Genomic DNA, 24,885 nt, shown 5'->3' on the forward strand with positions numbered 1-24,885 from the left:
TTCGCAGCCCGATTCGTAACCACTACGCTACCAGAGCTCCTTATATTAATGGATATATATCTCACACAATCTGGGAGATAAAGATGAGGCTTTCCGCTCCTGTAAAGATTTACAGCTTTAGAAACCCTAATTTGATGAGTCAAAAATTATCCCCACTCCAATTATATTAAAATGCCCATCCATGTCCACGGCTGATGACAACACTGAACATGCATGTGAAATGATTCTGTTGAATAGATGAATGACAGTGGATTGTGTAGAAAACCATTTGCATATCAGCCATGGCTCTACCTATGAAATAATCCACAACAGACTTGGATTTTCAAAAGTTTGTGTGAGATGAGTATCGAAACAACATAAAAATAGAAGTGTTTGGACACCTGCAAACAAAATTTGTACCGATACGCAAAGGAAGGTAACAGTTCCTTTAAAAAAATCATTTCTGGTGATGAAACATGGACTCATCATTACAAGCCTGAGAGAAAATGGGAGAGTATGAACTGGAAACATCCTTAAGTGTCAACCAAGAAAAAGTTCAAAAGTGAACCATCAGCTGGAAAATTGATGCTTACAGGTTTTTTTGGATTCTCCAGGGCCAGTATTGGAGCAGTGTCATGAAAAATGTTCAACAATCAACAGTGAGACGTTCACTGAAGACACTACTATCCAAGGGTGTTGTGATCTCACATGACAATGCACATCCACACACCTTTGCCAATACTGTTGACACTCTGCAAAAACGTCATTTTGAGGTGTTGAAGCATCCTCCCTATAGTCCTGATCTTTCTCCATTGGACTTTCACTTGTTAAGTCCCCTGAAAGCAGCCCTTCAAGGACAAAGATTCACCTCTGATAAAGAAGTGAACACAGTGGTACATTCATGGCTTGCAGATCAGCCTACAACATTTTAAAATATGGGAATATGAAAGCTTGTTGACAGATGGATAGAGTGTCTTGTAAAGCAAGAAGATATGTTGAAAAACGATGTGCTGGTCTTTTCTAAATGTCGTTTAAAATAAATTCTATAACCAGAGTGCAGATAATTTTTGACTCACCCCACTCTTCCTCCATATCCATTCAGCCTGTGTTTCTGTCCATGCAGGTACATACCTGCAATACATTGGTGTTCTAAGGTTGTGTATGTCACTGTTTACCTCTATCCCCTTTAGCTCTGGCATACTTCCCTGTGTCTTCACCGGTCTTCATCCTTCATGCCAACCTCCCTCTTCTAGTCTGTTGTCTTTCCCCTTCTTGCATATTGCTCTCCCCAGCACTTGAGTGAACATGTATCTTACCCTCTAACCAATGAATTACTCTCCCTTCTTTCCCACCCTTGATAACTATCAAAGATAATGTTTCTTTTAGCATGAAAATCTTTCCTTGACTTTTTACAATAGTGGCCTCATATAATATTTATCTTTTGTAATTAACTATTTTCATTCATCATAATATCCTCCAGGTTCATCCATGATATGAGGTGTTTCGTAGATTCATCGTTACAAATATGCACAGTATTCTATGGTGGTATGTACCAAAGTTCACTTATCCACTCTTCCACTGATGGACATTTAGGCTGTCTTCATCTTTTTTCTATTGTGAATAGTGCTGTGATGAACATTGGTATGCATATATCTACTCGTGTCCTGGCTCTTATAGAAAATGTCTCATCTTGAGACCTTGACCCTTGCTTTCTTGTCTAGCCATTTTATCATATTAAACAGGAATAAATTACAGTCAAGTAGGTCCTAGTTAGAGTCCTGGTGTGGCGATGAAGGATAAACACTGGACTGTTAACTACAAGATCTGCTGTTCAAACCCACTAGTCTTTCCTCAGAAACCCTATACAGGGTGGCTGTGAATTGGAATTAACACAACCGCAGCCCCTTGTCACTCATTTGTGATACATCCTAGTATTCCACCAAGGGCCTAAGTGTCTTTGCATATTCTTACAGGGTAACTTCCAGAAAGCAAAACCCTGACTATTCTTTACCTGGGCCACTTCTTAGCACACAATCATGAGAAGCAGTTTCTTCCTCTGGGACAAAGGTCAGGCTTGCTAATTACTTATTATAAAACTTGGTGAGTTCCCTAAGCTCAAGGTTCCTCTTCTGTAGCACATTCCCCTATGTGTGAAAGATATTGATGTGGGCTATCTTTATCATCCCTATGGGACTTGAAGGGCTAGAGAGCTGATGCAAACTTGTTTGCTCATGTTGCCTGCTGTGTGAAAGTAAAAACATGCTTTGTCTTTATTTGAGGAATACCATATCTTCTACCATCATCCATAAAGTAGCAACTAGTTAACTTAATAGCATGTAAGTAGGGTAAAGTCAGATTGTAGATCTGATACCTGAGACATTGGGCATCCCCAAATATTCACATATCACTTGAAATACCATATATTTTCCACTATAAAATACAAGTGAGATTAAGAATTGACAAATGCCAGAAGCTCATCAAAATTAGATGCTCTATAGGTGAAAGGGTCACTCCCTAATGAAGAAACTTTCTCCTGTATTATTAGTCCAAGACCACCACTTGTCATAGTAGCTGCTTGATGACCTCCCAATTGCCCCTCCAAACTTTCTTTTTTTTAGTATTTTGAGAATCTTGCTAGATTTCTTTTGTTGCTTGTTGCAAGAAATCTGAGCATAGGAATCAGTTGAATAAATTAAAATTCTTGCAGACCTAGGGCATACTGTAAACTCATTTCCACCTTTTCACAAATTCACAAAATTTCACAAAATAGGCAAGTGTTTCAAAGAATTTCAGAGGTTCACATTCGTCATTCAAATAGTGTATGTGAAACAATTCTCTTGAGCTTAAGTCTCTAATTCGGAGTAGCTTGTTCAAGATCGACCCTCTGAGCTAAAGTAAAAGAATGCACTTGTATAAAGAAACAGGAAATAAGGACCAAAGAACCCTTCCCACACTCTTCCATTCCCCCAGTACCTGCTGAAAGCTGTAGGCCTCGGTTGACAACCAACTGGAGGGGGTCACTTGTAGGCAGCTCTATGTAGATCTCAATCCTGCCTGTGTTAGTGTGTCTGCCATCCGTGAGGGAGAAGTGAAACTCATCCAGTGCCACACCATGGTCATCTGGCTTATATCCAATTAGTTCATCCAGAACATCCTGGTAGCTGAAGGAGGAGCCCTGGGCTAAAACCTTCCCACTCTCTAAAGGCTCAGAGGCAGTTTGCTTCTGGAGGAGATGACCTAAGAAAGGAAGTTCAGAAAAACAAAGGAGCAGTGATAGAATATGTTGTCAAAACTGGCTGATTCCACCCACTAGTATGTGCCTGAGTAAAATATCAAGCACTTCAGAAGCTCCTGATGACATGCATACAAATGACTAATGGGTTTACATACAAGCATAGGATGTTGCTCCTGTGGCCATATCCACAAAAAAAAAAAAAAAAAAAGATCAAGTCCTGCTCCCTCCAGAAAAAAATCTCTCAAGGAGACACAGATAGATGCAGTGATGTAGCAGCCTAGAAATCAAATCTCCCTTCATGAATTCAAACTTACTTCATTGTTGTTTTTAAGTCTTGTCGAGTCAGTTTCGACTCATAAGTGAATCTGTGGCGTTTCCAAGGAGCAGTTGTTAGGTTTGAACCGCTAACCTTGTGGTTAGCGTTCAGGGCTTATCATACAGCACTACCTAAACCTCATTTTTTCTCCTCTAGAAAATAAAAATGACATTCTTCACTTGCTTCACTTTCTTTTGGGGCCTCTGGCGTGGGTGATGGGAATGTGTTTTAAATTCAGATTTAAAATAGTGTCTTCTAAATTGAGAAGCACATTCAGAAAACACCTTTAGATTGAGGCATACTTTTGTTTTCAAGGGTCATGAGTACTGCAATAAGGTAGTTAAAGTGTTAAAGAAAAGTACAAATGAGCAAAAGTACATGAAAATGTGATGAACTCTTCTATTAACTCTCCATCAATAGCCAAAATTTTTCTTTCGGAGACCATGAGGCATGATGACAGAAATATAGTGTTTGGAAGAAGAAAGTTCCAGAACTTTAGCTATGGCACTTAGAAAAGTTGTAGAAGATACCCACCGTGGGTTTTGTCCCTCATTTAAATCAGGTAGAGCGCTTTCTTTGCAAAAAGAACACATGCATAAAGATGTCTAGCACGTATCCAACTGGAGGTGAACATCTTGAAATTACTAACAAGCCTGTCACACAGTTCTTTGTATACGATAGGCCCAGAATTATGAAGTTATGATGTCTGTGTACTCTAAGAAAACAGTATGCACATTTTGAATCTGGTTTTGCCTGAGGTTACTAAGGAAAACTAGAAAATAGCTGAAATTCAATTTCAGAGACTGCAATTATCTAGGTTTCAGGCTTTTAAAGTAACCGGTGTCTACTGTGACCCCAAAGAACATTAGCTAGCTGTGAGTTTAATTATACTTCAATGCAAAGAATGGACTACACACAGGATAGGTAACGGAATGGTCAACTGAAATCTTCTGTGTTTATTCTAATAACCCAATGGACACCTCAATTAAGAAGATTTCCATAGCAGGTTGTGTCCTACCGTGATTAGGCTTTTTTGTCAATACAAAAATCAGCTCATTATCTGGAGTGTCCAGGTCTTGCAGGCTCAAAGAAGAATTGCTTATCATCACTCCTGAGCTTAGCTGCACTCCAAGGGGCCGCAAGATCATCCTGGGAGGCTCATCATTCTTCCTCTGATTAAAGCATAAAGTACCAGGTCACACAGATAATGGTTTAAGAATAAGGAAAATGGACATTATTCAAAACAACATCATTGCCGCCACAACTGCAACTTTCTCCATAGAAATAGGTTTTTAAATAAAAATTTTATTTTGGGTTAATTTTAGATTTGCTGAAAGCATGCAAAGGTAATATGAATTCTCATACACTCTTCACTAAGCTTCCCCTAATGGTTAATATCGTATATAACCATGATACATTTGTAAAGACCAAGAAATGGAGATTGGAACATTACTACCAACAGGCTTTGAGCTTGTCTGACGTTTTCTCATGTTTAGACTGGGGTGTGGGACTTGGGGAAGAGAACACCACAGAAATACAGTGCCCTTCTCATCCCATCCAGCATATCAGTGGTAGAGCATGTCCAATGAAATAGCTTTTAATGTTTCACCATCATTGTTCCTCGACCAAAATGACTGAAGACCAATTCACACACACACACAAAATATCCGCTTTAAAAGAAGTTGATGGGCACTCCAAAATCTCAGCTATCTTCCAATGACCTTCCTTTACAAACAAAAAAATATGAACATGTGGAATGATAAGTACACATATATTTGGAGCAATAAAGGGTCATCTTTTTAATTAATTCAAAACTATCTTAGAAAATTCTAAGCCTATCACAGTATTTGTAGAAGGAAACCATATTTAAAGTATGAATTTCTAAAACTATCTTTGTCACCATGCCACCCTGCTCCACCCTGTCTCTTAAGAGTGCTGAAGACATCATATGTTTTGCTTTACTAAGAGGTATTTCCTTCTAGTTTTATCTTTTTTTTGTCCCCCACTGGAGTGGGATAGCTACCTATATAGTTGTTCAACTGAGAATAAATGCAGCATCAAGGAACACATTTTTTTGACATTACAATGCAATGAATAAATGCATTAAGATATAATAAAATATAACTAGACATGTAGAACTATACACAAAATTTCAGGAGAAAAAGTTTTAATATAAATATGGGACTGGCAAAGTTTCTTTGACCCTAACAAGTTATTTTTCATACAAAATGAACATAATTTTTTTTTTTTAATTAAATGTTTTTATTTTGGATTGAGTGAAAGTTTACAGGGCACATCATCAGCTTCACATTCAACCATTCATATAGCTTGTTTCATTACATTGATTATTATCCCATCCATATATCATCAGTTAACAGTGTTTCTCTCTATCCTCTTTAGCTTTTTTTGGGGGTGGGGGTGGGGGGAACTTGCCTTTTTGGAATTTAGTCTCGGCTTTTAGGGAAGGTTTTTACATTTGTCTGTGGATATCCAGGGCTCATGTATGAGATTACTAACAAGCATTACTGAATAATCAGATGAGGGACAGTTTGCTATGTCTACTAGGTAGCTAAAGTCTGATCCTCAGAGCCTATGGTTTGGACGGTCAGCAACGCTTGGGCCCACAGGGTCTTGACCTCCTGACCGGGTCTGCATCATATTCCTCCTTATTTATTGTTTGCAAAATGAACAAATTTTACTGTGAAATGAAAATTCAGATTTCCAAGTAAGACTTTCCCTAAAATGTCAGCCTTAGTTCTACAAGTATCCTAAAGGTTGAGGTTCTATTTTAAAACTGAATGTTAAAATTAAAGATCCAAGTGATCACGGTATCCTGAGCCTACAGCCATGGCCACCTACCAGCTAGTGCTCATCCACCATGGCGAGAGCACCTAGAACCTAGAGAACCGCTTTAGCAGTTGGTACGATGCTGACCTGAGCCCAGTGGGGCAGGAGGATGCGAAGCATGGTGGGCAGGCACTGTGAGATGCTGGCTATGAGTTTGACATCTGCTTCACCTCAGTGCAGAAGAGAGCCATCCGGACCCTCTGAACAGTTCTGGATGCGATCGACCAGATGTGGCTGACAGTAGTGAGGGCTTTGAGCCTCAATGAGTGGCACTATGGGGGTCTGACCAGCCTCAATAAAGCAGAAACTGCTGCCAAACATGGTGAGGCCCAGGTAAAGATCTGGAGGCGTTCCTATGGTGTCCCACCACCACCAATGGAGCCATACCACCCCTTCTACAGCAACATCAGTAAGCACTGGAGGTATGCAGACCTCACTGAACAACAGCTACCCTCCTGTCAGAGTCTCCAGGACACTATTGCCAGAGCCCTACCCTTTTGGAATGAAGAAATACTTTCTCAGATCAAGGAGGGAAAACAGGTCCTGATTGCAGGCCATGTCAATAGCCTTTGGGACCTTGTCAAACATCTGGAAGGTCTCTCTGATGAGGCTCTATCATGGAGTTGAACCTGCCCACTGGTATTCCCATTGTCTATGAGCTGGACAAGAATTTGAAGCCCATCAAGACCATGCAGTTCCTGGGGAATGGGCAAAGTCAAAAAGTGAAGGCAAGCAGGCTGACTACTGTCCCAAGGAATGCCCTCCCTGCAGGTCCCCTTCTGTACTGCTCCCCGGCACATGTCACACTAACCACTTCTTCTGTTATAGCTGCAGATGGGGGAATGCTGGCTCCTGTTTCAGTCATTTTGTCTCCTGCACTTTCTCCCTTCATACAGTCTAGTCTGAATGACACTTCTGGGCCATGCTTCTCAGTCTAAGGCCTGAGGATGATTCTTCTCATCCAAGAGATGAGAGGTAGTGACTCTGGGGTTTATTTACTAAGGACCTGCTTAGGTAGGGGCTAGGGAGGAACCATGTTAGATTACGACCAATAAAGGGAACCAGAGAGCCTATTCCCAGTGTCAGGAGCCAGTGGGCCTGTCTGCGGCACTCTAGTCATTCCAGTGGAAGATGAATACAACCTGCGTGGGAATTTTTAAATATATATTTCCTCCCTGACCCCAGAAGGTTGGGATCAATCCTGAATGTTTACAAAATGCATTATTTTAAAAAGATGAAAAAATATATAAATAAGGCAAAACAAAAACCCTTCTGGTATTTCGAGTGACCGATGAAATAATAGTACATGTGGTCATCAGAAACTAAGCCATTCCTTTCACCCTGTGGGACCGGCTCCTTGACTTCTAAGGTGTGGGAGTTTACCCTTCTGTGTATTAGAATCCTTCCCCTACCTCACTGTTCTACAGCAGTGAAATGCCAAATGTGTCATCTCCAAATGGGTCTTTTCACTGTGATTTCTGAATCATGTTCCAGTTGCTTGGTCCTGCTACTTGGGCCCAGTACTTAGTGTGAACATAACTGTATTAAGTCTTTTTTTCCAAATCAGTATAAGAAAGGTGTGATGTGCAATAAAAATAAATTAATTAAAGTTCCAATCAAAATTTTTTTTTAGCATTTGAACCCACATAAAATTATCTAATGGTGTTGTAGTATGGTCAAAGGCCCAGCTCTTCCAACTTCTAAAGTCTTTACCTCAATAGTGATATTGATGCTGTGAATTTCAGAGCGACTGGTTCCATCACTCACGTAAAAACTAAAAATATCATGGGTTGGCTCAATGCTTTCATGAACACTCTGAAAGTAGTAAATGTAGTTTTCCAGGACATCTTGAATAGAGAATGATGCCTCCAAGTTACTGGTAGCCCCAGGGCCAAAACGATCACCTGAAACAACATCAAGAGAGAGCTTTTACCTTAATCATCAATTCCTGTGTACGATTTTGAATTTAGGGGTTGTGGTATGGCATTGTAGAATAAGCATTGCACTGCTAGCCACAAGGTCAATGGGTCAAACCCACCAGCCACTCCTTGGAAACTCTATGCAGAGTAGCCGATTGGATGGTTCTTAACAGTAATAACAACAACAGGTTGAATTAGAAAACAAAACATCATGATCAACAAAAGATGTTTAAGAATAAAGAGAGAAGAGTGGAATGAGTACAAGAAAAGGATTTGCAAAATCTGGGTTGAATTCTATTTTCCCTTCTGTTTCTCCTCTACAAATAGATACATCTGTATATTTATTACCTCCCCTGAGCATCATATGAGATGATATATGAGAAAGCACTGGGGATGCTACTATTTTATAAAGCATGGAGTCAGTGGTTGTATTGTTAGGAATATTTGAGGAAGTAAGTCATGGGGTGAATAACAATACAACAGCAAAGCGCTCTAGTTCAAGCTCCAGCCAGTTTTAAAACTACTCTATCTGGAAGACACTCAAGGAAGAACCTTCTTTCTCTGCCCATGGAAAAGTTAAACTATATATCATGTTTGTACAAAAAAAACTGTATGCCCTAGGTGGTGCAAATGGTTAACACACTCCGCGACTAACCAAGAGATTAGCTGGTCTAGTCCACTCTGGTAGCATAGTGGTTACGAATCGGGCTGTGAACCTTAAGGCCAGCAGTTCGAAACTACCAGCCGCTCCGCGGGCAAAAGATGAGGCGTTCTGCTCCTGTAAAGATTTACAGCCTCGGAAACCCTGTACAGGGTCGCTATGGGTCGGAACCAACTCAACATCACTTAACAACAACAACAACAACAGTCCACTCAGAAGTGCTTCAGAAGAAAGGTCTGGCAATCTACTTCCTCAAAACCAGTCATCAAAAACCCTATGGGGCATGGTTCTAGTCTAACATGCGTAGAGTCATCATGAGTCAGGGTTGACTTAATAGTAATTTGTAACTGGTGATATCATGTTTAACTAAGAAATAACTGTTAAAGCAGGTTTTCATTTTACTTCTTAGTTCCTTAAGGAGGCGCTGGCATGGTGAGAGTGCAGGCCCTGAGAGGTTCAAATATCACTGAGAGTTAGTGTCATCTCAACCCCAAACAGTACAAAAAGCCCAGGGGAAGAATACGCAATTTCTAAATGATGGATGACTTGTCTCTTATTGAGTCTAACCGATTGATTTGAAATTGTTATCACAATTTTCTTTTAGAGAGCGAAGAAAAAAAGAAGCCCTTGTGTGTTGAAACATTCACTGGAGATCTGTCAGCACAGAAAAGTAGAGCTAGCAGATCTGAAAGCAACTAGCTCTTCCCTTCTCTTCCTTATGGTACTTTGCAAAGAACAGGTTATAAATTTAAAGGCCATTAAGTTTCTGCATTGTAGACAGTGCTATTTTTTGTTGACATACCAACAGAAAATTTCGGAATAAAAAAAGTTTTATTTAAAATTACATTTATATTTGAACTAAAGACTCAAACCAAATATTTACCTTCAATGACATTAATCTTCTTAGATTTTATCCTTCACATTGATTTCTCTAGGCACCAGAAGTATAAAGAGTACTTAGTGATCAGAGCCCTCCAACATCCCTAGAACATAATTACAGTTCAGGTTTTCCAGATGGGACAGAATTAATTCCGCCAAATTTGTGTTTTCTCCTTTCATTGATCACTATCCCTGTGTTGTTATTGTGGTTGTTAGGTGCTGTCGAGTCAGTTCTGACTCATAGCGACCTATATAGAGCTTCTGAGCAGTGGTTGGTTAGCCTGAACCACCAGCCTTGCGGTTCCAAAAATCTCGTAGTCCAGTGCATTAACCCACAGTGCCACACTGCGACTCTACCTATGTTGTTGTTAAGTGCCGTCGAGTCGATTCCGACCCATAGTGACCCTGTATAGGGTTTCCAAGGAGCAGCTGGTGAGCTTGAACCACCGACCTTGCAGTTCAAACGACTTTGCAGTCTGATACATTAGCCCACAGTGCCACACCAGGACTCTGGACCACAAATAGCTTATGTAAATGATGCCTTAAAATATGCAAATATAATAACACCTTACATTCTATTACCAGAAAACAAGCTATTCAACAAGTAAATCTGTCACAGAGACCTTTCAGTTTTTAAAACAGTACCTTCTAATTTTAATACATATCATTCTTATTAATGTGCTTCCCTGCGTTTGTAGAAGAATATACAATGTGCAAATTAATAGTGAAAGCAATGAGTCCAGGCTATCATTATGAACATCCCTTACAGCACTGCGCAGGAATATAGTGATGCTCCAGAAGTAAGCAAGGTGAAAACTACCCTGTTGGTTCAGGTACCAAAAGAATGCAGAGTCCATGTTTTTAGATTTCATACCTAATGATGTAATCATTCTGTTTCTCCCTTTCTTGTCCCTAAGAAATAAAGGGTACTTCTAAACAGTTTTAAAAAGTGTGTTCTTCTGATCACCTGGGTTCTGAATCTAGGTAGCTAGAGCAGATTTGGTTCTGACTAGACGTTGAATGGCCTTTTTCATGGAGCAAAGGGTGGAGTTCTGCCCTGATGGAACTTGGATGATGGTTTTGGCCCCGTGAAGACCTTTGACTCCCTTCAGGTTCATACCAATGCTGCAGAGCAGTGGTTTTCCAAATGTAATCCTGTGACCAGCAGCAAAGAAAGGCATCACCGGTGAGTTGATGATAAGTGCTCAAGTTCACAGGTCACACCTGACTTCCTAATATAGAAATTCTGGGGATGCTGTCCAGGAACCTACATTCTAACAAGACCTCAGGGTGATTTTTATGAAGTAGAAAATTTGATTGTCCTGTTTTAATGAGGCTGATACTCGCTAGAAATTTGACTTTTGGGCTAGTGAGCCTCTCTTTCATATGCATTCCGGGTTCATGTAAAACCTTGTTAGAAAAGCTTACTAAGAAACCACATGGAAAGAAGAGAAGGCTGGGAACAACACTCTTTCATAATTTCCCACCTTTGCTCACGATCTTCTCTCTTTGAAGAATGCTGTTTCCCTTTAGTACATGGCAAGTCCTCTTAACCCTCCAAGTTCCAGTTTAAATATCACTTCCCTGGATGGGGCAACTGGTTAAGTTCTTAACTATTATCCAAAAGGTTGGCGATTCAAACACACCCAGAAGTGCCTTGGGAGGAAGTCTTGACAACCTGCTTCTGAAACTCTAAGATGTATAGTTTTACTCTTGATACACACAACATGGGGTCACCAGGTGTTCAAATCAGCTTGAAGGCAACTAACAAAATAACAATCCTTAGACTTTGTGGTTTTGTTTTGTTTTTTCCTTCCCATATGAAAGTGATTGTTTAGTACTATGTACTTTATTTGTTCATTTCCATGGCACATCATTTACTGTAATTCATCAATCTTCATAAATGTCTCCCATGAGACAGAGTCTGTGTTTTATTGATTTTTACATCCACTGTGTCAAAAAACAAAGCATTTGCTGGAATAAACCTAATTCAGCCATGAACTAATCTGAGTACATACATTGAAAAGCAGGGTCAGGAAAAAACGCACAACTTTTTCTAAGGAAACAAGACCAGTGCTAAATGAGCTTCCAGTAACCAGGCTCACATCCCAGGCACCATGCTGGCCACAGACATTTGCAGTCAATGGCTTCTCTGTGGGAGCCGTTAGCTGAATGCCAATTAGAGCCAAGTGCTGGATCTCATTGCCAAGTCAGCGGTGTAGCAACCTGCCATGAGCTGTCTGAACTGCCAGTCACGGTGGGTCTCAGGGGGCCTATAGACAGTATATACCTTCTTGCCTTTCCTTCTATGTGATAACACCAAGGGCAGTGGACTCTAGGCAGATGGTGGAGGGCGGGGAGCGGGAGGAAGTGGGATGCTGAAGAGGGTGCCACAGTAGACAAACACACATTTCAATTCATGTCATATTCTTAGCAGAAGCTGAGACATAAGTTATGGTTCAGCTAAACCACAGCAGTGTCCCAGTAAATGGATTGTTGTTGTTAAATGCAGTTGAGTTGATTCTGACTCATAGCAACCCTGTATAGGGTTTCTAAACAGTGGTTGGTGGGTTTGAACTGCCAAGCTTGCAGTTAGCAATCCAGTGCTCCTGTTGTTGTTAAGTGTTGTCGAGTTGGTTCCGACCCATAGCGACCCATAGAGACCCATAGGGTCTCTGAGGAGCAGCTGGTGAGCTTGAATGGCCAACCTTGCAGTTCAAAAGGCTTTGCAGTCTGGTGCATTAACCCACAGAGCCATACCAGGACTCCATGGTGGTGGTGGTTATATGCCATGGAGTCGGTCTGACTCATAGTGACCCTGTACAGGGTTTCTGAGACTGTAAATCTTTATGGGAGCAGAAAGCCTCATCTTTCTCCCGTGGAACAGCTGGTAGTTTTGAACTACTGACCCTAAGGCTAACAGCCCAATTCGTAACCTCTACGCTCCCAGAGCTCCTTGGACTCTACAGGACTGTTCATCTCCTTGACACTCAATTCTGGATGTAATGCCCCAGTTCTGCCACTCTGGCTGCTGGCACTCTGAACCTCCTTACCCTGCTCCATGTTGTTCCACAGACTTGTTCACCTTCTAACACATAATTTTCTCATTTATTAGGTTTCTTATCTATTTCTCTCTACCAGGATCTAAGGCACCATGAAAGTAGGGATGTTGGTCTGCTCTGTTCACTAACAGATCCCCAGTACTTTAGCAAGTGCCCCAGAACACAAAAAATGCTGAGTAAATTTTGTAATGAATGAATGAATTAAAACTTCCTTCCATTTCTTTGAAATGGCTCTGTTCTTTAGTTCTCCATTCGAGGCTGAATAGGACCCAATGTTCTTCTTCCACCCTCCCATCTTTCCAGGTCCTGCACAATTGCATAGCAGAGCTACTACTAATACCTGTTCCTGTGTTCTCAATGCAGCCGTATTTGGGTAGAGAGCTTAGCTTAATGATGGCATCTCCCTGGAGGCTGTCATGATCCTCAGCGGCAAAGAAATGGTGAAATGAGAGTGGGGCTCTCCCTCCCTCATCAACCTAAGAAAGAAAAGAACGTACAGTCCCTGAGCAGTTGCACATAACTGTAATGTAAAAGAACAGCATTGAAAAGTGCTGCTTGGGGTGACCTTCCAGCACCACTTCCACATCTTGGAGGATGGAGTTCCTCTAGGGGCGAAATGAGCAATATGTGTGCGGCTGAAGTCAATCTTTCAGCACCTCTCCAAGCTATACTTAGACACAATGACTTCAGTGTCACCTTTCAAAGTTGTGCTTCATTAAATGATGGATCTGGGTATAAAGCAGCTCCCGCCTGTTCTGATCATCGACTTCGGCACAGCTGCACGACAGGATGGCTGCCTTCCTTCTGTTTCAACATTCAAAAGCCAATAGCTTTTTGAATGATTGATCCAGTCTTCCCTTGGATACTAAGAGGGTGACTCTGTTCTATAGTCATTCCCATCCAGAACAAAAGTCCCCTCTATTCTTTTATGATATATATTTACAGGTGTATAAAGAAGAAAGAGTTCGGCATACCTGAAAGCTAGTACTTAACTTAACATCAAGGAGGAAAACAAACCAGTGAAATAAAAGCAGTTGCTGAAACAAACTCTTTTTCATTTAGGGCTGTTTTGTTTGCTCACTCTCAACCTGGGTCTGGTATTTTTTGCTAGCCTGCTAGAAATGACCAGCTGTTTCAGTCTGAACAATTCCTAGGCTATCTGTACAAAGTGGAAAGTCACACTGACTCGATGAACGGAGTAAGTTCAAGTGTCTTCCCCAAGGTGTGGAATGAAAAGTAGAAGGAATACAGAAGCCATATGGACACAACTCCAAGTTTTATGAAGTTTGAGTATGGTAAAACTATGAAAACTCATGAGCATTTGGCACTGTGATGCTTAGAATAGAAAGAGGAAAGGAAATTAACGTTTGATGAACCCCTACCATGTGCCAGGTATGGTGCTAATGATTTCCTGTGCTATTTTACTTAATCAAGAGACCAACCTCTCTATGTATTAGGGGAACAACAAACAAACAAACAAACATTTTGAAGATGAGGAAATTGTTGCTAAAAAGATTAAGTAATTGGCACTTTCATACCTAATGATGTAACCATTTTGTTTCTCCCCTTCTTGCCTTTATAGTAACAGACTTTGTCTTGAACTCAGGTCTGGGTAACTTCAATGATCAGAATACCCTAAGGAACTATCAGCATTATTTATAGTGATGAGTATCAACTTGATTTAAGGAGTAACTCTGAGGCAATGTCTTTATGCCTCATGTTTTCAGTTGTTGTCAACATTAGATTGTAAACTCCTCAGAGAGACATTGCATTTTTATTTACTCCTTACACCATAAACATCTAGCATAGTGTCTAGCACATAAATATTTGTTGACTAGCTAATATGGATATAATGATTTGATCTTCCACATAAAATTTTTGTACTTAAAAAACTCTCAGGTTGAAAGCCATGCACCTCTTGATATTATTGTTAGATACTTTGGATGAAGAACATGGCAGCCAATTTAGCCAGAAGATTCTATATTCACATCACCAAAGTTCTAGTGATCTATAGCACTCACTACTTATTGATCTGAGACTCACTTACCGTGATAAGGTCAGCAAAAGCAATGACTGGCGGTGGATTCTCAATGGGAGTGATAATGATGGTAAACATCTGATTGTCCAGATGGTTGTGATCCGTGTCAGAGACAGAGAAATGGAAGCTATCAGTAACCAGATGACCATTCGGCTCAAACACAGCTGAGTACCTAGAAAGGCCAAAAGAAGAATCAAATTAATGAGGAACACTGACAAAGCCAGGCAAGATAACTGCAACAGTGCTCAAAAATGGGGCCCAAAGCAGTATGGTTTTTTTGTTGTTATTGTTTTGTTATTTTTAAGGGAGCTGAAACCAGTTGCTTAAATATTTTTAAACTTTTTATTCTTAATTCTGTTATATAATTGTTGTTAGTTGTCATCAATCAGCCCTAGACTCATGGAAAACCCATATATAACAGACCAAGATGCTTCCCAGTTCTGTGTCATCTCCAAGATTGAAACACTACATGCAGTTCATTGGTCAGGAACTGAACCAGATCTCCTGCATAGGAGGCAAGAGTTCTACCACTGGAACACCACTGCCTCCACTGCTAAATCATAGAAATGGCTATGTACCTAATCCTGTGGTTGTTGATGTCATCCATTGTGAAATTGGAAATCTCTGAGAGTTCTTCCACTTCAGGTCCTGAGGTTCTTATGAGAGCACCATACATGGGCAGAGAAGTTAACCGAATCCAGATCTCAGGGTCAGGGGAAGAATCATCCTAATTAGGTAGATATGAAATAGGACATGAATGCATAAATGCACAAATAAATACTTCCAGCATTTAAAAAGATCACATGTGTTTCTTCTCTGCTAATTGGAAGGGTATCTTCTTTCCCTTTAGCATAAAGCAACACCATTCCAAACTGCATACACATTCCACTATGTATTCCTCCTAAAATGTCTCTTGGATAGTCTTTTTTTCCAATAGCAGCTCTGGATAATAATATAAGGCAAATGCACATTAGGTAGGGGGCACAGAATAAAGACATAACCTATCATTACTACAACAACAACAACAACAATCATTACTACAAAAGTCACATAGGGTTTTGTTTTTATTAAAGCAATTTAGTGAAGAATTAGACATGTTCAGAGCTACCCAAGCCATGTATCATTCTGTACACACAGATGTAGGCTTCTTCTAGCTTTGCTAAGGATAGTTCACGTTTTAGATATCAGCAAAACTCTATTATAATATATAGTACAGTGATTTAAAAAGTAAAAAATAGAAAGAATAAAAGTTATTTGGCTTAGCCAATGACCCACTTTATGGAATATTCAGCATGATAAAATTTTGTTTGAACAAACACAGTTAGGAAGTCGACATATTCATTCTATCAGGATTATACCTACAGCTGCTCAATCCTAAAAGTGTCCAGTCTAAACAAAAACCATTGCCTTTCTTTCTGTATTATTTGTTGAGAAATAAAATTGGCTTTCTGTGGTTCTGCACAGATAGTAATTGAATGTCTTAACCAACATTTCCTTCTTCAAGGATGTTTTTGGAAATATTTCCTTGTAAAGTTCCTTTTGTCATTCATCTTTTAAAGCATTTGACTGTGACAATGGGGACAGTCTCCACTTTACCAAGGCAACAATGAAAATAAATTCTGTCTGGTCAATTATACTTTCAAATGTGAATTTTCATGGCTATATTCTATGACTGGGAGGAATGGGATTGGGAATGTGAACATGGACATTTTTAATGGTCTCAGTTCGAGAAACGTTCAGTGTGTTCTTCCCTTTGGGTTTTAATTCGTGGAGTTTATAATAATTCCTGAAATTCAAGTCTTCCTATTCTCTTACCGTTCTTCTTCAAAACATTGACTTTTTGTTCTGGTATTTAGAAACTTTCTCAAAAAGCCAATTGGACTATTGATTGGAACTAAACTGAACTGAATAAATTGCTTTGGGGAAGAATTTATCTCTTTTTGATACTAAATTTTCTTACTCACAAATATGATAGAGCTCATCATTACTTTGCACTTTTTTTAATGATGCTCAATTAAGTTTTATATTTTCCCTATGGAATTTATTTACTGCTTTGTTTGTTTGTTTTTTAAAGAAAAAGCATAAAACTAAAACTAAACCTAGTGCCCACAAGTCACTCCTGACTCATGGTAACCTATGTGTTATAGAGTAGTACTGATTATCATAGGGTTTTCTTGGCTATAAACTTTTTGGGAAGAAAAGGTTACCAGGCTTTTCTTCTGTGGTACTGCTGAGTGGCTTTGAACTTTGAACCTTTAGGTCCGTAGTTCAATGTAAATTATTTGCACTGCTTAGAAGCCTGTAGATTCAGTATATATTATGTGGATTTAAAAAATGCTATTATAAATTAAGAGTCACGGAGCTATAAGGTTGGTTTGAATTGCAAGGTTGGCATTTCAAACTCACTGGCTGCTCCTCAGAAACTGTATACAGGGTCGCTATGAGTTGAAACCGAGTCGATGGTACTTAGCAATAACAACATAAATTATGTCGTCTTTTTAACTATATTTACACATATGTTTTGATGATATATAGCAATGCTACTATTATTTGTTCATTTTATACGTAGCTCCTGGATGTTCTACTTCTATTTCTAATATTTAAGAGAATATTTTGAGGTCAATCATATACTATATTTACCCTGGAAGTTACACATCTTTTGTTAGATTTACTCATTGTTGTTGTTGTTAGATGCCATCAAGTCGGTACCGACTCAAAGTGACCCTATGTACAGCAGAATGAAAGACTGCCCAATCCTGGGCCAACCTCACTACTGTTGCCATGCTTGAGTCCATCAATGCTGCCACTTGGCCAATCCATCTCACTGGGGGTCTTCCTCTTTTTCTCTGACCCTCCACATTACCAAACATGATATTCTTCTCCAGCGACTGGTCCCTCTTGACAATATGTCTGAAGTATGAAGAGACGAAGTTTGGTTGGCCATCTTGGCCTCCAGGGAGCACTCTGGCTGCACTTCTTCCTAAACAGATCTGTTGGTTCTATGGGCACTTTCAATATTCTCCTCCAACACCATAACTCAAAAGCACCAATTCTTCTATGGTCTTCCTTATTTACTGTCCAACTTTCACATGCATATGAGGTTATTGAAAATACCATGGCTTGGGTCAGGCGCACCTTAGTCTTCAAGCTGACATCTTTGCTTTTCAACATTTTACAAAGGTCTCGTGCAGCAGATTTGCCTAATGCAATACATAGTTTGATTTTTTGACTGCTGCTTCCATGAGTGTTGATAGTTGATCCAAGCCCTTGACAATTTCAATATTTTCTCCGTTGATAACTCATAGATAGGTGACAAATGATGTAATTATAAATGATATTCTCTTTTTAAATTATCATATTTTTTGACTGCTGTATAGAAATGTAGTTAACATTTTACAATGAATCTTCTACCATCCTTCCCATTTCACATGGGGAGCCCTGGTGGCACAGGATATATTTAAGGCTTAGGAGTTTCAGTAACTTGCCAAGTAACTTCACACTTGCTACTCGATGTGAACTTGGGCTATAAAACTCATCCACTGTAATTTCAGAGCCTGTAGTATTCTTCTGTATATGAAACTACCAGTAAGAAAAAAAGAACACAGAATCTCATTTTTGCTTTTTGTCTCTCCCCAAAGCATGCTCATCTAGTTAATGACGCTTTAATTAAAAATATACTAACCTGCTCGCATCCCTTTATACACGTCCCCATTTATGAACAGGCTTTAAGATGGCTTCCCCAAACTTCCTGATGTTCACTGCAAACTCACTCACTATTCTAAGCTGGTAAACAGTCCCATGGCATAAAGTAAAAAACAAAACAAAACACAAAACACAAAAACCCTCTTCCCATCCCTCAAAGGAAGTTAGCATATATCTTAGTTAAGTCTTTAAAATATATGCTGTGCTTTCAGCAGGCTACAAGAGTTCCTTCAGAGTTTTTCCGTTCTAGTCGGCAAATTCACATTCAATCAATTTCTGAAAATACATGTTCAGTTGTCAGTGGGCTTGCGCTTTGATATGCAGCTTATAATATGCAGTTTAATGAGTGGGAACTGCTCCTGGAGTGCTCTTTTGTCCTGTCAAACATTTTTCAAGCCTGGGTGATCTATTGATTAAATCTGTATTCATACATTTTTTATGAATTTATGAGTTCCAAAAGATCCCAAAGACCATAACCTATGGTAAAAATCACCTGTCAATTAGAAAAACATAAAAATAAAATAAAAATTACTACAAAACTTTATTATACCCATAAGAAAAATCAGGGTGGAACGCAGTTTCCCATAATTTAAAAAAAGACTATTTGAGGGGAATATCTGTGTAAAAGCAATTATTTCCAGATTTTATCTTACATTCAGGACTAGGTTTTATAGCCAGATTCTTCAGCTCTAAAAGCAGATTAGTGTTTTTGTTGTTGTTGTTGTTTTGTTGTTGTTGTAAAACTCCAGATCAGCAGTAGGAGTTTTAAGATTAATAAATGAAAAATTTAGTACTAAGAATGATTCGCATTCAGATCATTATTGTTCTTTTGAAGGCAGTGTCAAAATGATTCATCACGATGTTTACATAGAGTATATATCTGCTTACAATACACATAATTGCTAAATAAAATTAATTATCCTTATAGCCAGAGATAGAACCAAAAAGAGGAGATATGTTTCATTACTGAAGATCCCTTATCAAATTAGGCCCAGAGAAGGGAAAAATCCAGAGTCCCTGATTTTATCCTTTTCCCCTCTACCCATACTGCTTCCCATGGAGAATGAATAAATAATCTCATCTATGAAATCTGGCAGAGAGGTAATGCCAAAGGGTTGTGCCAGTATTCTGTCTAGAGCTAGACTGAGACAAACACTGATGAAAAGTGGGCAACAAAATACCATTACCTGTAAGTTATCGATGAGGTAATACTTCTAAAATGCTCCTTTCCTAAAATTCCCACTAGAAATGGTAGCGATGGAGCTTAAGGAAAAGGGACTTGGGCTTTGCTGGCATTGGCACCATTTCCTGCTGACAAACACCCATCCCTACGTAAACTCATTGCCTCTTTATCTAACTTTACTCACTCCTTGTCTGTCCAGGCAATTCTAGGAGTGGTCAGAATAAAGTGTATCATCTCCCAGGAATAGAACTTTAGGGACTATGGAAGAAAGAAAATTATATGGTTATAGACCCCTAACCCAAACTATTTAGCCAAGGCATTGCTTTCTAGCCAGGCCAGTCAGAAGGTTCAGTGAACAAGACGACAAAATATAAGAACTTACAATGTAAGCAAGGTGTGACCTAGTGACTATGGCTGAGCTTTTACTAGCAACAGTAAGGCTCAGAGAGGAGCCAGCAGCCAGCCGAGGCCCTCGGTCCTCCAACAGCGAAACTTCCACTCTCACTTCCGATGTTGCCGTGGTGACACCATCTGTGACAGCAATCTCCATGCTGTCATCCTGGGCAGAGGAGCCATCATGCATATACTGTAAAGCACTTTTCTCAATATCTTCATACGTGAAAGTGTCACCTTCCAAGAATAAAACAAATTGCAATAGCGATTACTTCTGGGAATAAGGATTTTGATTTATATAACACCTTTGTTCTCAGGATTCCAAAGGATATAGAGGATCATAGGACTCCCGTTAAGGCACTGTAGGATCAGCACTGGATTGGGAACCACAAGGTCAGCAGTTCAAACCCACCAGTTGATCCTTGGAAACCCTGTAGAGTGTCTCTAGGATTTGAACTGACTCAACAGCACTTAACAACAACAGAGGATCACAAACTCTGGGAGCTGTACACTCATTAGTCCAAGTAGCCCCCCAATATAGTATCGTTTTATTTTATTTTTAAGTTTTTATTGTGAACTGAGTGAAAGTTTACAGGACAGATCATCAGTTTTACATTCAACAAATCACGCACCTTGTTTCATTACAATGATCATAATCTCCTCCATGTACCATCAGTTAACAATATTTCTCTCTATTCACTTTACCTCTTTTTTTTTTTTTTTTAACACTCAGGCATATGTAATAATTCACACCACCAAAGGGTACATTCTGAAATTCTGTCTCCTGGCCGCCAGCTCTTAGTCCCTCTCTTCTCATGAATCTAGAGTCCTCAGCTGCTCCCTCTCTCTATGTCCCCATCTCTGCCTCTATCTCTGGTGTCGTTGCTTCTCTGGATAAGGTCTTGCATTCCACTTGTGCTCTTCTCCCTTGATGGTCCTCAGGTCCTTTGATAGTATTCCCTTTAAATGACTTTTGAACAAAGGTTATCTAGCTTGTCCAGCAATACTTCTCATTGTGGCAGGCTCACTGCCATGCAAGGTAATGAATTCCAGCGAAGAGACCTTCAAATCACTTTTCAAAAAAAGTCTGTAATCATATTCAACCAAAATCTACCTCCATTAAGATCCATTTATCATGACTTGTTGTTGTGAAGTGCTGTCGAGTCGGTTCCAACCCATAGTGACCCTGTATAGGGTTTCCTAGGAGCAGCTGGTGAGCTTGAACTGCCAACCTTGCAGTTCAAATAGCTTTGCAGTCTGGCACATTAACCCACAGTGCCACACCAGGACTCCTTTATCATGACTAGTTTTATACAAATAAGGGCAAGCCTCTTTTCTTTTTTTTTTTTTGATAGCCTTAGTTGAAAATGGAAATTTCTTGAAAACTTCAGGAAAATAAACTATGCTTAAGGAATTTATAATTGGGAGTAGAAAGATCTAAAATTAGAAAAATATACAAGATATTTTAAAAATAAAAATGATACAGTTGAGAGCACAAATTCATGAGTGTTTTGATACATGTCATGTTTAAACCACCATTCGTCTGTCAAATTGTCATACTATGGTGACTTATGTGTTGCTGTGATTATGCAAGCTATGCCAAGGGTATTTTAAATATCGGCAGGGTCACCCATGGTGGACAGGTTTAAGTTGAGTTTCCAGATGAAGACAGATGAGGAAGAAGGAGAAATGGACTACTTCTGAATATTTAATGACTGAAAACCTTATGAATAACAGTGGAACACTATCAGCACCAGAATACTGACTATTGAAAAATTATGAAGAGCACCAAAATATTGTCATCTAAAAGGAGCTCTGGTAGCGTAGTGGTTACGAATCGGACTGCGAACCACAAGGTCAGCAGTTAGAAACTACCAGCTGCTCCACGGGAGAAAGATGAGGTTTTCTGCTCCCGTAAAGATTTACAGCCTCGGAAACCCTGTTAGGGTCGCTATGGGTAGGCACTTAACAACAACAACAAATAGTGCTGGAAGATGAGAAACTCAAGTTGCAAGGCACTCAAAATACAACTGGGGATGAGCTGCCTGCTCAAAGAGTTGACCGTAATGATGCGAATGGAGTAAAGCCCTCAGGACCTTCATTTACTGATGGGGCTGGGGCACAAATCAAAATGAAGAGAAACAGCTGTAAACATCCATTCATATTTGGAACATGGAATGTACGAAGTATAAATCTCAGAAAATTGAAAATTGTCAAAAATGAACTGGAACGTGCAAACATTAACGTCCTAGGCATTAGTGAGTTGAAATGGATTGGTAGTGGCCATTTTCGATCTGACAATCATATGGTTTACTATGTCAGGAATGACAAATTGAAGAGGAATCATTAGCCAAAACAAGGCCAAGGCAGACTGTGGAACAGACCATCAATTGCTCATATGCAAGTTCAGACTACAGCTGGTGAAAATTAAAACAAGTATATGAGAGCTAAAACATGACCCTGAACATATCACATTTGAATTTAGAGATAATTTCAAGAAAAAATTTGATGTATTAGACACCAAAGACTGAAGACCAGAGGCGTTGAGGGATGAAATCAAGAACATCATTCAGGGAGAATACAAAAGGTAATTAAGAAGACAAAAAAGAAGGAAAAGACCAAAATGGATGTCAGAAGAAACTCTCAAACTTGCTTTCCAGAGTAGACCTGCTAACGTAAATGAAGAAAATGAGGAGGTAAAGGAGCTGAACAGAAAATTTCAAAGGGCAGCTTGAAAAGACAAAGTCAAATATTATAATGAAATGTGCAAAGACTTTATCTGTCTTTTGGAAAATCAAAAGGGAAGAACACACTCAGCATTCTTCAAGCTGAGGGAACTAAATAAAAAATACAAGCCTTAACCTGAAATACTGAAAGATTCTGCAGGCAAAATACTGAATGATGCAGAAAGTATCAAAAGAAGATGTAAGGAATTTAAAGAGGCACTGTATCAGAAAGAGATGATTAATGTTCAACCATTTCAAGAGGTAGCATAAGATCAAGAACCAATGATACTGAAGGAAGAAGTACAAGGTGCAACAAACAACAAAGCTCTGGGAATTGATGGAACAAAACTGAAATCTTTCAACAAACTGATGCAGCACTGGACATACTCATGCATCTGTGCCAAGAAATTTGGAAGAGATGCACATTTGTGACCATTCTAAAGAGAGGTGACCCAACAGAAAGTGGAAACCATCGGACAATATCATTAATATCCCATGCAAGTAAAATTTTGCTAAAGATAATTCAAAAATGGCTGAAACCATACATTGACAGAACTATTAGAGGTTCAAGCTGGGTTCAGTAGAGGATGTGGAACGAGGGATATTGTGACTGACATCAGATGGATCTCAGCTGAAAGCAGAGAATACCAGAAAGATGTTTATCTGTGCTTTACTGACTACCCAAAAGCTTTCAATTGTGTGGCTCATGACAAGCTATGGGCAACATTGTGGTGAATGAGTATTCCGGAACACTTAATTGTGCTCATGAGGAACCTGTACACAGACCAAGAGGCAGTTGTTCAAATAGAATAAGGGACAAGGAATGGTTTAAAGTTAGGAAATGTGTGCACCAGGGTTGTATTCTTTCACCATACTTATTCAATCTCTATGCTGAGCAAATAATCCTGAAAGCTGAATTATATGAAGAGGCATCAGGATTTGAGGAAGACTCATTAAAACATGCAATATGTAGATAATACAACCTTGCTTGCTGAAAGCTAAAGGATTTGAAATATATACTGTTGAAGATGAAAGACCACAGCTTTTGGTATGGGTTGCCCTTCAATGTAAAGAGAGCAAAAATCTTCACCACTGGATCAATAAATAACATCAATATAAATGGAGAAAAGATTGAAGTTGTCAAAGACTTCATTTTGCTCAGATCAAGAAATCAAATGACTTATTGCATTAGGCAAATCTGCAGCACAAGAGCTCTTTAAAGTGTTGAATAAAGATGTAACGTTGGTGTAAAGATGTAGCCTGACACAAGCCACAGTATTTTCAGTAACTTCATATACATGTGAAAGTTGGACAGTAAATAAGGAAGACCATAGAAAAATTGATGCCTTTGAGCTATGGTGTTGGAGGAGAATTTTAAAAAGTACTGCCAAAAGAACGAACCAATCTGTGTTGGAAGAAGTACAGCCAGAATGCTCCCTGGAAGCCAGGATGACCAGACTTCACCTCTCATACTCTGGACATATTGTCAGGAGGGGCCAATCCCTGGTGAAGGATATCATGTTTGGTAAAGTGGAGGGTTTGGTAAACAAGAGAAAGACCCACAATGAGATGAAGTGGCACAGTGGCAGCAGTGATGGGCTCAAATTAAGCAACAACTGTGAGGTTGTGCTTCGTTTTGTTGAGCATAGGGTTGCTATGAGTGGGTACTGACTCGATGGCACCTAACAACAACAATGTTTAAAAAGTTTCAAGGTCACATACATTTAGAAAATTTTAAATGAATTTTTTCATTTTAGTATTTATTAAAATGTTAAGAATCTTTAACATGCAAGTATTAAAATTTCTTAAACTTGTTTGATCATAGATTTTTTTCTTATGAGAAGTACCCTTAGCTCCATAAGTCCTAGCGATTCCACAAAACATACTTTAGTAAATGCATTGAAAGAAGTGGCAAAGAACAAGGCACCAGGAATTGATGGAATAA

At 39.4% G+C, this 24,885-nt stretch overlaps 1 protein-coding gene and 1 pseudogene across 1 annotated transcript in view; one reads left to right on the top strand and one right to left on the bottom strand.

Annotated features, from left to right (window-relative positions):
* FRAS1 (Fraser syndrome 1) overlaps positions 1-24,885 on the bottom strand; it is a 797,189-nt gene that overhangs the window by 180,746 nt on the left and 591,558 nt on the right. Inside the window, exons 38-44 of the mRNA XM_006872899.1 lie at positions 20,204-20,451; positions 15,515-15,663; positions 14,946-15,108; positions 13,239-13,374; positions 8,091-8,281; positions 4,549-4,702; positions 2,953-3,216 (exon numbers count right to left, since the gene is read on the bottom strand). Of these exons, the coding sequence (XP_006872961.1) occupies positions 2,953-3,216; positions 4,549-4,702; positions 8,091-8,281; positions 13,239-13,374; positions 14,946-15,108; positions 15,515-15,663; positions 20,204-20,451 (1,305 nt within the window). The remainder of the gene's footprint in view (positions 1-2,952; positions 3,217-4,548; positions 4,703-8,090; positions 8,282-13,238; positions 13,375-14,945; positions 15,109-15,514; positions 15,664-20,203; positions 20,452-24,885) is intronic.
* LOC102838899 lies at positions 6,378-7,315 on the top strand (annotated as a pseudogene).

Source organism: Chrysochloris asiatica, unplaced genomic scaffold (assembly GCF_000296735.1).
Source record: "Chrysochloris asiatica unplaced genomic scaffold, ChrAsi1.0 scaffold00214, whole genome shotgun sequence".
Lineage (NCBI taxonomy): Eukaryota > Metazoa > Chordata > Mammalia > Afrosoricida > Chrysochloridae > Chrysochloris > Chrysochloris asiatica.